Source organism: Symphalangus syndactylus, chromosome 21 (assembly GCF_028878055.3).
Source record: "Symphalangus syndactylus isolate Jambi chromosome 21, NHGRI_mSymSyn1-v2.1_pri, whole genome shotgun sequence".
Taxonomy (NCBI): domain Eukaryota; kingdom Metazoa; phylum Chordata; class Mammalia; order Primates; family Hylobatidae; genus Symphalangus; species Symphalangus syndactylus.
In genome coordinates, this window is record NC_072443.2 from 56,353,635 (window position 1) to 56,368,990 (window position 15,356).

Consider the following 15,356-nt stretch of genomic DNA (forward strand, 5'->3'; position numbering starts at 1 on the left):
TGATTGTTGGTCCAGAAGTTTGTTATTCTCTCAGCTTGATTAAACTGCCCTTAGTCCTGTTCTTCCCTGTTCTATCTCCAGAATTTGAAAAGAGGCTGTCAGCTAAAATCTAGTTATTCCAGTCACATAAGTTCTATAGTTCAACCCCAGTGGAGTCTTTGGGGTTGAGATGCTGAGGCCCTTTTCAGAGCCCCACAATAACCAGGTGGCTAAGTGCAAAATGAAAATAGCAGAAAGACTAATGTCCCCACTGAGCCACTTACCATCTCTTTGTGATTGGGGTAGTATGTCTGTTCAATGAGAGGGAACTTTTCTCCTCCCAGTGTCTTGTAGATGGCGACCAGCTGGGCAAACTGCAAAAGAAAAGCAAATGTTACAGCTTATCTTAGATAACTTCTGAAACAGACAAAATATCAACTCATCAAATATTTATTGAGCATTTGCTCTGTGGAGGACATTATGCTAAGCATTGTGAGGATATAAAAGAAATGTACAATTCCTATTCCCAAGGACATGATATGCATTAGTTGGGGAAGGGAAAGAGAGTGAGCTAAAATTCAATTACCTTTCTCAATTGTAATGATGTTTCAAATCAAATTGATGAACTAGTATTTTATCATATTCATTTTACATATGGGGCCCAAAGAGGTTACAAAACTTGCCTATAGTCACAGAACTGCAAGGTGAAGCTGGGATTAAAAATTGGGTCTCTGGCTTTCCACATCTGCATCTCTGAGTGATGGCAAGGCATGAAGCTGGATAGGTGACATGGGCCAAGTCTTGGAAGTTCAAACGTCCCGCAAAGGAATGATGGATTTTTCCAGTAAGCAGTATGGAATCACCAAGAATTTGAGCAGGAGGCATCATAAAATGAAGCTGTTCTTCAGGAAGATTAGAATGGTCATGGTATGTGGGATAGATAGGCCCAGTCTTTCTGGGACTTACTACCCAACCAGGGACTGAACTTACTGGACCCTTTGCCTACGTATGAGAAACTGGAATAGCTCCCTGGGGAAGGGTCAAAGTACACATACTTAACAGTGTCAGGGTTGAAAGGCTTTCTTAGTGCACAGCTGGGCTCCCCCACCCCGCTCCATTTTATAAATGAAGAAGCTGAGGCCCAGAGAGGTCACGTGCCCAAAGTCACACAGTAGTTGAGCCAGGTTCACAGCAAGGCCCCTTCATTTCCAATCCATAACTCTCCTTATTCCTGCAAGTAGCTGCCTTTCAGGCTCTGTAGAAACTATGCCCTTTCCACAGGAAACCCAGGACTTTCCTGCTCAATCCAGTCACATACACACCTACACTCCCACCCCCAGTGCATCAGCAGCAGAGGAAACACATCTCTCTAGGGCTACTGGATTAGTTCACACTTGAAGCCACTGATATCTGGAATGGCTAGAAGGGAAAGCTGCTAGATGAAATCTATTTATCAGAGAAAGGAAGGCTAGAATATTTTTCAAAAGCTCAGGTCCTGTTCTCTACAAGCGATACTGGCACATAAGCCAGGGAGGGGAGAGGAGGTTGGGGCAGTAAAAGCTCGGAACTGGGTTGTTAGAAAACTGGAATCTTCTGATTCTTGTTCTGTTAACTTCCTAGGTATCCTTGGGCAAATGAGTTTTCCTCTCTGGATCTCATTTTCTTCATATATAAAATGAGACAGTTAAATCTGATCAGTTCCTCAAACTTTGTACCATAAAAAATATCTCTTTATTATATTTCCTCCCAAACTCTGCTATCAAACTGCAGTTTAAGTGATCATCTGTTGTGGTCCTTTTGTAGGTAATATGATTTTGTTATTTTTGAAATGCTGGAAAACACTGGAATTCCTGGGTCCCTGCCTTTAGTGACAAACAATTGGTGACTCTAGAGCTCTAGGGCCTTCTCCAGGACTGAAAGGATGATTCATGGACCGTCCAGCCCCTAAGATATCATTGTCAAAAGGGACTTTATAGAGTCTCTAGACCAGCCCTCTCATTTGACAAATTGAGATTGAGGCTGGAGAGCAAAGGAAAGTGCAGGCTCCCGGATCACATCCTGGAGTCAGGGCTGCACTGCAAGAGCACTCAGGTCTCTTCTCCTTGCTGGGTGCATTCACCATTGTACCCTGCTGTCCTCACCAACTTTGGTCCTTCAGTTTGCTTTAACTGTCAAGAACCAACCCTCAGACCTTTCCTGCCTTCTCTGATTCTCCGCACCTGCTCATCTGACCTTTATGTCCTGCCTGCCCATCTGGGCCTGGCTGGACTTCTGCTCTGACTCCGGACACCTGCCTGTGCTCTCAAGGCTCTCCAGCATCCCTAGGGAGTTAATGCCAGCTCTGCCAAACGACCTCTGTCCTGCTGCAGCCCACGCTCTGGCATGGCACCAAGACATGTGGGGCCCTACCTTTCCAGCATGTGGGGGAGTTACACAGACACCACACGGATGCCAGGACAGCCTGTGGCAGACTCCCAAAGCCCTGGGACAGCCAACACAATAATGGCAGCCAGTTCCCAGGCTCTCGTTGGGTCTCAGGGAGCTCACCCCACCCTCCTCTCCAGCAGTCCCTGTCTGCTCAAGGTAGCAAGCTTGGCATCTAACCCATAGCTCCCTGGAAACTTAAATCACAGCCACACAGTCACCAATTAAACAAATGTAACATCTGATAAGGGCTGTTTCCTCTACACATAGACAAAAGAATGAATTTGGGAGCTGGGGGTGCTGTTGGCAATTAACAGGAAGATATGTCCATTATAACCACTCATCCAATGAATCAAGAAAGATTTCTTGGAAAAAAATGGGATTCCAGATCCATTTGAGTAATGTGTCCCTATGCCTATCACTCCTGGAAATTAAATGATTTAATTTAACTCTGGTGCACTTGTCTCCAAAAACCCAGAAAGACTGACGGAATTTCAGATAGACTGGCAGCAATAAAGGGTGGTGCCATTCTTGCTTTGTCTGGAATGCTGCTTTCATTGACAGGTCCACTTCTGCTCCCCAAATCCCAGTGGCTTGCCCTGACCAACTTCAGAGACAGCAATGTGCTCAGAGTTGTGCAAGGCAGAGCCTTTTCCAACCCAGTCAAAGTCTCTCCTCACACCAACAGCAGTCATAGTAAAGATATTGAGAAACACAACCCAAAGTCATCAACTGAGAGGGACCCTCCCCCTACAGTCACCAAATTTGTCCACTCCCATGAACTAGCAGAGAACAATATGTAAAACGTCATTCATATGGCAGCTGCTTAGTGAAACTGAAGGAAGAACTTGGGGTCTGGCCAGGGAGCCCTGCTGTTCTCATGCAGGGCCCAAGGCAATGTGCTCAGATTGTGAATGGGTGAGAGTGTGACCCCTCACCAGATCCCAGATCCCGGGAGGAGCAAAGCCCTAGCCACAGGCTCTCCCCATTCTTCCTGCCCTGGCCTCTGGCACAGTTTAGGAAAAGAAAACAGGGAACAAATTTCTTTTTTTTTTTTTTTTTTTTTTTGAGACAAAGTCTTGCTCTGTCGCCCAGGCTGGAGGGCAGTGGTGCGATCTTGGCTCATTGCAAGCTCCGCCTCCCAGGTTCACGCCATTCTCCTGCCTCAGCCTCCTGGGTTGCTGGGACTACAGGCGCCCGCCACCACGCCTGGCTAATTTTTTTTGTATTTTTAGTAGAGACGGGTTTCTCTGTGTTAGTTGATCTCCTGACCTCATGATCTGCCCGCCTTGGCCTCCCAAAGTGCTGGGATTACAGGCGTGAGCCACCATGTCCGGCCACACATTTCTTTAAGAGAACCCATATACTAGCAGCCTGTAACAACCAGGCTGTCAAAGTGGTGGCAGGTGCTACTATTATTCCCAGTTTGTAGATGAAGAAACTGGGGCACAGGTACGGTCAGAGGGTTGATAAGTAGTGAAATCACCCAGAAAAAGCTGCTAATAGCAGGATCACCCTGTGTGGCTAGGAGAGAGTCAAATTTTGACAAGTACCAGGGGTGCACGTGGGTTAGGACATGTGTGCAGTAGGAAGGACACGTGTGCAGTAGGAAGGACACGTGTGTAGTAGGAAGGACATGTGACTGAGGAGAAAGGGGAGGTCCACAAAAAAGACACTTGGTAAAGGTCTCACACATGCTCTTCTGTGATTGGCAACATACTAAAATCACACTGTTAGCGTGTTTCTGCAGAATCTAGGATTCCAGATGCCTCAGGCCACGCGAAAGGCTGAACAAGTGAAGCTTGGGAACCCAACCCCCTCCTTAACCATGGTGGCTCCCAGCCCTCCTGACTACTTGTCCATTGATCTTTTTCTTACACTCCAAGCTCTCCCTGGCTTCAAAAGGAAAAAGAAAGCTGTTAGTTCCCTGGTGAAAAAAAAGATCAAGAGCAGAAGTGACAGATCTGTTTGGTTAACACACACACACACACACACACACACACACACACACACACACCCCTCTTCAGCTCTCTGAGTGGTGTAAAGGCGTGGAAACTTCACAATTAGCCACAAGTGCCAGGAACCTTGGCAATCCAGGGTATGTGACAGCTGAAATTTCATTTTTACAAAACGAGAAGGGCTTACTGCATCTTGAGGTCCAGAAGTCCCTCCTAGGGGCCTGGAAGATGCAGGGTCTGGATCCTAGCCTTTTACCTGGGGGAAGGGGGCCTCACTTTCCACCCATGGCTTGTCACAGAAGTTATAAATGGATTCCAGTGAGTTGATGCAGGGGAGGCCTGCATACTGCAAGCCAATGAGGCTGTGGTTAGGGATAGGTGTTACCTTCTGAGAGGGCCAGCCTGGAGTAGCAGAGCCAGCAGAGGAGCTGGGTCCCCTCAGTGGTCGGAGGGGAAGCCAGAGTGCCCCCAAAGCCATCATAAGTCACTCTCCCTCCTAGCCCCACTTTTTCTATCTGGCTAAAAGTTTCCACTGCCCTCCTAGATTTCCAAATTGGCCAAGGAAGAGAAAACCAGAACAGTTTCTTCCTTATATAGGAGACTCAATCTATGGGAGAGGCAGTGTGATGTAGAGAAATCCTGGCACTATAACTTTGGCAAGTTACTTAATCCTTTTTAGGTTTTGTTTCTCTGTAAAAAGTGATAATAATGATAATAATATCTTCCTTGTAAGGTGAGGATTAAATGAAATTAACATAGAAAAATCTCAGAAACTGGCATCCTATAGTAAGTAGTTTTCTACACCTTACTTTCCTTCTTTAATTTTCATATCTCTATCATGAAAGGTTAAGGTCAGAATTAGTGTTAGACTTTGATGATCTCCAAGACACTTCTAGCTCATAAGTATCTGATTCACATGCATGTGGATAAATTTCATTTTCAGGTTGCTGAATCACTTGATAGGACTCTGTCACTACCTGAATTGGACTACCCCCTTGGTTGTCACTGGGCTCAGGCCTTTCCAAAAGTTTAATCATTCTAGGAGGCAAGAAACAGACATTTTTATCATTGCAGCCTATGGCCAAGGGCAGACCCTACAGACCTATAAGGGCTTCCTCATGGTATCTTTGTGCGACTTTGTTGTGAGGCCAAAGGTCCACTCTGCAGCAAAGGTGCCGAGCCTGTGACAGGTGATGCTGTGCTATTCCGATGGCCGGCCCTCCCCCATGTCCCAGGGGAAGCTCCTCTCACATCCTCTTAGCTGGGGCCAACTGCATCTTGAGGACCCTCCTAGGGGCCTGAGAAATGTAGGGACCCTCCTGGGGCTGGGGCCTACTGCATCTTGAGTCCCCCCTAGGGACCTGGGAGATGTAGGGCCTGAATCCTACCCTTTTACTTGGGGGAAAGGGTCCTCACTCACCACCCATGGCTTGTCACAGAAGTTGTATATGGATTCCAGTGAGTTGATGCTGGGGAGGCCTGCATACTGCATGCCAATGATCAGGTGGCGGAAGTCCTCATTCTCTGCCATGCCAAATGCATGCTGCCGGATGAGCACGAAGTCTGGCCGGAAGGACCTGGCGAGAAAGTAGAGGCAGGTTTGCCATTAACCAGCACTTTAGGCCATATATCATTTTGGTTCCCATTTCCAAAACCCAAGATAAAGAAGAGGGCTTAGGAACTACCTAGTCCAAGCCCCTCATTTTACTGTTGTTATTTTAGAGACAGGTCTTACTCTGTTGCCCAGGCTGAAGTGCAGTGTGGCACAACCATAGCTCACTGTAACCTCAAACTCCTGGGTTCAAGTGATCCTCCTGCCTTAGCCTGCTAAGTAACTAGTACTACAGGCACACACCACCATGCCCAGCTAATTCTTTATGTTTTGGAGAGACAGGGTCTTACTATGTTGCCCAGGCTGTTCTCGAACTGGGCTCAAGTGACCCTCTCCTCAGCCTCTCAAGTAGCTAGGACTACAGGCACATGCCACAACCCCTGGCTAATTTTTTTATTTTTTGGAGAGATAAGGTCTCACTATGTTGCTCAGGCTGATCTCAAACTCCTGGGCTCAAGTGATTCTCCTACGTCAGTCACCCAAAGTGCTGGGAGTGCACGCATGAGCAACGGTTGTAATTTTATTATTATTATTCCTTTCTGGACTGGGAAATGGGATATTATGGTACTTTCCTTTTTTGTTTGTTTGGTTTTTGTATCTTTTTTTTTTTTTTTGAGACAAGTCTTGCTCTGTCGCCCAGGCTAGAGTGCAGTGGCGCGATCTCAGCTCATTGCAACCTCCGCCTCCCAGGTTCAAGCGATTCTTGTGCCTTAGCCTCCCAAGTAGCTGGAATTACAGGCACACACCAATACGCTCAGAAAATGTTTTGTAGTTTTAGTAGAGATGGGGTTTTGCCATGTTTGCCATGTTGGACAAGCTGGTCTTGAACTCCTGGCCTCAAGTGATCTGCCCGCCTTTGGCCTCCCAAAGTGCTGGGATTACAGGTGCGAGCCACCACACCTGGCCAATATTATGGTACTTTCCAAAGGAGATTTGAGGAATAGAATTCTGACATTTCCTCTCTCCTCTGGGCTAAGCACTGTCTTTTTCTAAGGTACAAATACCCTTAGGAGGGAAGAAACACTTTTAGACTCTCACACTTTAAGTGAAAAATATTTTTCCTTGACTTCATGAGGCAGTGTAAGAGCCTGAAGCTCCTTGTGGCTTTCGAGTTGGAGCTCAAAGCAGGTCCTGGAAAACTGAAGACAACAGACAGTACTTGGCTCCCTTCACCACAGTGCCACAGAGGTCCATGATCTTGGTGTTCTTTTCTGACTCCTTAAAGCTGCTCCTTAAAATAGGCAATGCCCTCATCAGGCCCCCCAGGAGAGCAAGGGGCCAGGCTGGTTGAGGACAGATGCCAGACTTCCCAATGTTATTCTTCCAAAGCGGAGGCTAGGGAGGGGTACAAATATTTTTCGCAGAACTGAGGTTGAGCAATGGCTACAGGAAGCCCTGAGAGTACAGAATGTTCCCATGCATGGGAAAGCTGCTGCGTTTCCCCTCTAGGCAGCAAAGCTTCTAGCTACGGCTATTCCAGAGGACCACGGCCCCTGTTTTTATGTCTGAGCTTCAGGGAAACCCCACCTTCCCAGAGAGTCAGTTCTGTGGCAGCATCTACTCCCAAGGCGCTAAGCCTCAGCAGATTCATATGATATACAATGACCTACTTGGTTCTCTGCCCAGGCAGCCATCCACCCACCACCTCCAGCCCCAGCCCCACCGAGGCTGAGATTAGTCTTTTAAAGTGAGGGTTGAAGGAGCCTTCCTTGGCCACTCGAGGACTTAGGCTTTTACATCGTTGGTGGGAATGTAAACTAGTACAACTTCTACAGAAAACAATATAGAGATTTCTCAAAGAACTAAAAGTAGAACTACCATATGACCCAGCAATACCATTACTGGGTATCTACTCAAAGGAAAATAAATCATATTAAAAGACACCCACACTCATATGTTTATTGCAGCGCTATTCAGAATAGCAAAGTCATGGAATCAACCTAAGTGTCCATCAGTGGATGACTGGATGAAGAAAATATATATAGTATACACCATGGAATACAACGCAGTCATTAAAAAAAAATCATGTCTTTTGCAGCAACAAAGATGGAGCTGGAGGCCATTATCCTAAGTGAAATAACTCAGAAACAGAAAATCAAATACTGCATTTCTCACTTATAAGTGGAAGCCAAATAATGGGTACACACAGACATAAAGATGGAAACAATAGACACTGGGGACTCCAAAAGAGGGGAGGATGAGAGGGGGATGAGGGCTAAAAGTTACCTATTGGATATGATGCTCACTATTTGGGTGATGGAACATTAGAACCCCAAACTTCACCATTACATAATATACATAATTCGTGTAACAAATCTGCACATGAATCCCCTCAATCTATTAAACAAACAAACAAACAGAAACATGGCATCTGTTAGAGCTGCTCTGACCTTCTTGTGTCCCAGTTCTGGGAAGTTGGCACCAGCTGTATGCCTGAGATACAACTCCAATCCCACACCCCAGTTATAGGAATTGAGCTGTACACTGTGGCCAGCCCCTGAGTTCCTACCCTGGTACCCAGAAGGGCCTGCCTTTATTCTTGCCCTGCTACTGGGCCTCTCTGTCACCACCGGCTTGTGTTCATGCATCCCCATTACCTTCTCTACCTACAGCTGGAGGAGCCCATCCATTTTCTCTTGTAGGAGCTACCTGAGCTCACTCCCCACCCGGATGGACATCTCTGTTTCTGTCTTCTTCCTTGATCTTCAGAATGGACAAGCTCATATTTCCTGTTGTTAGGTTCCAGACACCTCCAGTCTGGCCTTTCCTGTCACCAACCTAGTTCCTGTTGGACACTGGAAGCCTGTCAGGTTACTGTAGATTGAGGTGGGGAAGAGAGTGAGGTGAAGACTCTTCTTGGAACAAGACTGATGTCTGAAAACCTGAAGCCATACTGAGCTCCTGGGAAGAATAACACTTGTTGAAACCATTTCCTGCCGCCCCCTCTCCCCGCTCCGCCACTTTCCAATCTGGAATTCTCATTACCTCCCTCACAAAATTCTGTGAGTATGACAACATCACATCTATGAGGCATCCAGCATACCACCTGGCATGTAAGTGCTCAATAATTGCTAATTTTCTTCCACCCACCATGTCTCTTCCAGCCATAGGTTTTTCTATCAGACTTAGGAGTTCCCAGGAATGAGGAATATAGAAAGAATACAGGATGGAGAGTCAAGTGATCTCACATAGAAGACAGGGCTCTGCCACAACTCACTAGGGGAATCTAAGCAAATCAATGTAAAATGGAAGGCTGAACTACATCAGACATTTTCAAGTCTGTTTGTTTGTTTTAAAGCAATGGAACTCTGTTTTCCAAGGGAAATGTATGCAGGATAAAAGCACAGAGCTGCACTGGCTGAAGGGGTTGGGGGAAATAATCCTATAAGGAATCCAGTTATCTCTAAGTGAGCTCTGAGTCCGTGAAGCTTAAGGCTGTTTTCTCTACCACTGGACTAAGCTCAGCGAGAAGCTGGCTTTCTCTGCCTGTTCTACTATTTCTGCACAACACACATCATTAAGTTCTGTATACCATACACGGCACTGCTATCTCACTCCAACACCTGACTTAGAAACCACCTCTTTGAGCCAGAGGTAGTAACTCTGGAGACAGTCACAATGATCCTGAGGACAGAAAGACCCTTACCGGACAACCTTTGTGCCATTCCGGAGAACCTGCATATCCACAGCATAGGTGCCATCTGCATGAGCCACCAGGTTGAGTTCTGAAAATTCTGCCTGGAAAATAATAATAGGGGAATAACTTCACAATCCTGACTTCACCAAGTCCTCTACATAACAGCAGCAACATCCCTACCACCAAACATTTATATACAGTTTTCGAAACATGTTCACATACTAAGTTAGTCTAATTCTCATAGCAACACTGTGATGAAGGTGGGACAGAGATAATTATCCCCATGTACCAAAGGAGGAAATTGAGGCTCAGAGCAGCTAAGTAACTCTTTAGGTCAAATAAAACTTATCATTGGCAGAGAAAGGAGCAAAACTCAGGTCCTCTAACTCCCAGCCCAGCATCCTTTGTGCTGCCTCTCTACAGAGCGAGAATGTGGACTGAGACAAATGTCTTTTTATCAGTTTCAACATAAAAGCACTAGGTCTAAATTTAGGCAACTAGGTTTTAGTTCTGCTTTCCCCTTACCTAGCTGCATAAAACATTAAGCAAGTTACTTGTCCTCTCTGGGTTTCCGTTTTCCTGATCTATAAAATGGGAATAATTTTTATCAATCTTGCCTATGTAACAAGTTGTTTGAAGACAGTCAGTAAATCATAACACACTGTATAATGAATAATGAGAAACTTCTTTTATCACATAGGAAATACATGCATTGTTGAAACTGAACATCCTCCTCTTCCCCAAACAGACCCAATCACTATTTATTATGAAGCAAAGGATGGAGGAAAAAAAAAATTGGACTTGCAGTGCTTCACTGTATTAAAACAAGGAAGTGTTCTTTTCTAAGTTTCCTCTAAAGTATAGCCTCAGGCCCAAAGGAGCCATCACTCGGGGCAGCATACCTGAATGGCAGACATGTGCCTACCGAGAAATATCTTGCCACCAACAATACGGAGGTAACATGCAACATTCTGGGAAGACATTCGTCTAAGGTTTTCCTCAGTCTGGGAACCTTACACTGCAAGAGGGTCCTAAGAACCAAACTGCTTGCTCATCTACAGACACTAGAGCCATAAAAAGGAATCAGAGAAATGAAAAGATGCAGACTCCAGGACCATGCCTCACAGAGAGAAAGGTCAGGAGAGAAAGGAGATGCAGAGTCCAGAACCCAGTGACGGACACAGTATTCCATTCAGCAGAACGAGATGGTTCACTCTGGCATGCCAAGAAGAAACTGTGATTATGCAGATGCAGCTCTGGGCTTCAGGCTGATTACCTGTTCCACCTTGATATCATAATCTCCAAGGACTTTTTTGCCCCGAAAGCACTTGGCCCTGGAGAAAAGAATAAACCCACACAAATTAGTTTTGTGCAAGTAGTTAAAGTCAGACATTTACTATTACAAAGAAGAGGACCACAGCAGACAGATCTCCAGAATGAGGGTCAAGAGACCTGGATTCTGATCCACATTCTGCTATGAGATCACAAGACAAACCATTTCCTCTCTTTTAACCTCAATTTACCCATCTATAAAATAATCCAAAACATCCTTTCATTATCAGGTTTTGTTATAATCATCTCTGGTCTTTTGGCTATGAAACGCATCTAGAAATAGGAATTTCCCCATTTTATTCTTAGTAAAGGCTAGATCAGCTTTATACATCTCTGTAGTTTCCTTATTTTCCTTGATCCTTCATTTTACTATGGTTTTCTATTTGGTATCCACCCTTGGATTTTTAGTTTTTAAAGAAACTGTTATTATCACTTTACTTCTTCATACCCATACAAAGAGGACCCAAGGCAACTAGTAATTTAATAATATAACCAACAAAATAAGGATTAAAGAACAATCAATGAATGAGAGGAAATTAATTAGACCAAAATAGAAAGTAGCGGGAAAAGACCGAGGGAAGCCATTGCATTTGAACACAAAACTTAGCCCACATTTCTGAGCAGTCAAGAAAATGGGTCAAGGTGAGTTACACAGTACATAGTATCTTCCCAGTTTGTCACAGATCTAGAGAAACCTCATATTAATGCATTAATTAATCCCCTGTAATAAGTAATCCCTTATAAGCAGATATTTTTATGCTTATATTTATATTAATTCCTACTTTGCTTCTAACCTGCCCTCCCCACATTAGATTTCCTTATCTGTCCTTTTAGGCTGGTTCTCCATTTGTCAAAAGGGCCTTTCCATACTCCACCTGTTAGGTAAGTTGAGCTTGCTTTTCCAGTGCTTGAAATTTCCAACTGTAATATTTCATTGGAGAGTTTTTGGGAGTTTGTCCCCAAAATGAAGGAATAAACCAATATTTATTGGGCATCATGTTCTAGGAATTACATGCAAGTTGTTTTCAAGAACATCTCATTTAGTCCTAACAACATATAAGATACAGAGAAAGAGCTTCATTTCAGAGACAAGGAAACCAAGATTCAGAATTGAAAATGCTGTATTCAAGGCCCTATAGCAAGTTAGTGGCAGAGCCAGTATTCACAGCCAAGTCTGTGGCACTCTGAGCCCACTGCCCTTCACACTGCAGGCACTGTCTCCCCCTGGTGATCTATTCTCTCCATCTCTGCTCACACCACTACAAAAACGGACTTGCCCTGTGTGTGCCACATTGCATTTGTTCCCATTTTCCTTCTTCCACTCACAAGGGACTTAACGATGTGAGCATTAGTCCCACTACAAATACTTCCTACCCTGGTTCCTGTCAACTACCCGGGACGAGGCCAGGCTGTTTCCTTTTCTCTATGGGTTCTGGAACACCCCGTTCTAGGAAGTTGTCATTTGTCCTATCCAAGTCCCTGGCCACCCTCAAATTGCTCCTCTGAGGCACTCAGCCATCCTGGAGCTGGACCACTTAAGTCCACCCCCCACCTCTGCCCCAATTTCTTATTAAGCTTCACACCAGTTTGTTTCCAGGACCCTGATCAACATTCACAGCTCAGCAAGCCCCTCAGGCAGGGGCGCTGTAGTATATTCCCTTTCTTTGGCTACTATTCCATTTTATTTACAGGTTTAACTAATAGAGTCTAGTATGGCACTATCACTTCTCTGCAGATCTTGGACTCTGCAGGTTTTTGTCCATGACTATAAAAAGGAGGAACTGGAGTGAATGACCCATGAGATCCCTTTCTTTCATTGGTGAGGTATGTCTACTTTGTTATCAGCAATGCTTTTCTGATGCTTCCTCCTATTTTCCTGTCTCAAAATAGCTCTCCTTCTGTGAGGTAAATCTCAGAGACATTAACAATAACCTCGCATTTCGTATGATGCCTTGCATTTGCAAAGCATGTTCCTTGCCCTAGTTGTTCCTCACAACTCTGTGAAGGAACCAGGAGAGATAATGTGGTCCATTTGGCTGACGGGAAACTGAAGCCCAGGACAATTAAATAACATGCCCAAATCAGAAAGAAAAGTTCATGGGAGTTAAGGCTAGAACTAAGAGTTTACATCGAGGTGCTTACATGCTGCCAAGTTTCTTAATTCACTCATTTATTTTGTGGGTTTTGAACACTGATATTGAAGTATATTTATAGATTCTGGCTGGGTTTATCTGCCACTTCCTGCACCTGCCCATTGACCAAGTTGGCTAATGAACTGTTTTCATGCCTTCCCTCCACCCCCACCTCTCTAGCTATCCTAATGCCTTTTCCTTAAGGTAATTTGTCCTGTTGGAAATCTTAGTGTGTGTTTCCTGGCCCAGGGTCACTGACCTCTCTTGGCTGAGCCACAACCTTATAGAAAAAGAGCCAAGATGGCCGGCAGATGGGGCACAGAGCCCTCTTCTGGAGAGTGAGCATATTCTTGCAGCTCCAGGCTCTTGGACATTTTGATTCTAGGTATTTTCATGAAAAATTGTGTAACTTGCTAGCAAATAATAGAAGTATTTCCTGATACTAAGAGAACACTAGTACAGGGCAGTGTGCTGGAATCCAGAGGATGGGCTCTGGAATCACAATCTGGGGTGTGAATTCTAGCTGTACCCTTTCCTGGTTGTGTGACCTTAGGGAGGCTTAAATTTTGTAAAAATAGTATATCATGTGGTTAAACCAATCAATCTATCTTTAAAATTATATAACAGGATAAAACAAAAAGTAAAATATTCTTTTTTCCCATTCCTCTCTTATCACATATACTTCCTATTATCAATTATAAGCATATACTTCCAGTGGAGGGGAAAAAATGTGTGGATATACCCACATACATATATGCTTCAAACACATACATATGGCATGCTACATAAATTTTTTAAACTTTTGTTTTTTGCACTTAAAAATATATCTTAGTGATATGCTTTCAGCACATATTGATGGGCCTCTTCCTTTTTAATAGTTGCATGAAATTCCATTTGAAGGACATATAGTATTTATTGGTAAGCATTTATTGGTATTGGCATTACATGTTGGTGAGCACATTAGATTTCTAGTTTCTTGTTTTTGCTATTACAAACAGTGCTACAATGGCTTACATTTAAAAATATATCCATAGGATAAATAATTTGTGACAGAAGTGCTGGTACAAGGAACAGACACAGTTATGGTTTTTACTGATATTCCCAAACTGTCCCCCATCCAAGAAAAAGATAACACTCTTACCAGCATTTGAAAGTTTGGGAAAACTACTCTACTTCCCTTAGTTTTCCCACACAGTCCCTTGCATAAGATAGGAACAGATAAGATGCCCAGTACCGACTTTTTTTTTTTTTTTTTTTGAGACAGGATCTTGCTCTGCTGAGCAGGCTACAGTGCAGTGGTGCAATCATAGCTCACTGTAGCCTCGACCGCCTGAGCTCCAGTGGTCTTCCTGCCTCAGCCTCCAGAGTAGCTGGAACTACAGGCACATGCCACCATGCCAGGCTAATTTTTAAATTTTTTTTTGTACAGACAAGGTTTCACTATGTTGCCCAGGCTGTTCTTGAACTCCTGGGCTCAAGCAATCCTCCTGCCTTGGACTCTGAAAGTGCTGGGATGATAGGAGTGAGCCACCATGCCCCACCAATATGAATTTTCTGATTGGCAGTCTTGTCACATAAATCTAAATTCATCCCCTTGTGCTCAATCCTAAACAGAACCCAAGATGTACATCCTTGAAACACAGACTAAAAATATCTGTAGTGCCTGTGTTGTCAATTTCCCCCTATTGTAACATTTTTCTTAACAAGCCTAGCAGCTGAGGATCTATGTAAGTTTAATGGCTTGCAGCTTCCTTGATGGACCAGGTAATGAACCATCTCCCCTTATTGCTAAAATGAGCAAGAGCTTCTAGATTTAACTCTTGTTACTCAAGGAAGTGAATACCTTCATCAATTCCCATCCACCGAACAACTAGGGCTTGTGAGGCTGAGGAATATGATTTCAGAGACTTCTAACGCCCCCACGAAACTTGGCCCAACCCAGGCAAGCCTAGCTTAAATACGCCCTCTTTTATGCATGGGATAATGGAGAAAGAGTTCTAGAAATAGGAGCCAGGGAAGCTGAGTTCAGGCCTACTTCTACCACTTCCCAGCTGTGTGACTTTGGGCAAATAATGCCTCTCTGAGTCTTAGTTGTGTCATTTATAAAATAGGGCTAATAGTGATCTTAATAGTGAACACTTGTGATGTACTAGGCACTATTCTAAGTGTTTTATGTATTTTACCTCATTTAATAATGTTTGGCTCACAGGTGGTTGTGAAGATTTAATGAAATCAGATGACATGAAGTTTTGGAAATGCTGAAATTTATGCAAATATGAAGC

The 15,356-nt window shown here is 44.2% G+C and overlaps 1 protein-coding gene across 1 annotated transcript in view; it reads right to left on the reverse strand.

Annotated features, from left to right (window-relative positions):
• The window catches only part of SYN2 (synapsin II), a 184,785-nt gene that overhangs the window by 39,734 nt on the left and 129,695 nt on the right, over nucleotides 1-15,356 (reverse strand). The window contains exons 2-5 of the mRNA XM_055259405.2: nucleotides 10,887-10,944; nucleotides 9,620-9,711; nucleotides 5,782-5,938; nucleotides 264-353 (exon numbers count right to left, since the gene is read on the reverse strand). Coding sequence (XP_055115380.1) covers nucleotides 264-353; nucleotides 5,782-5,938; nucleotides 9,620-9,711; nucleotides 10,887-10,944 — 397 coding nt within the window. The remainder of the gene's footprint in view (nucleotides 1-263; nucleotides 354-5,781; nucleotides 5,939-9,619; nucleotides 9,712-10,886; nucleotides 10,945-15,356) is intronic.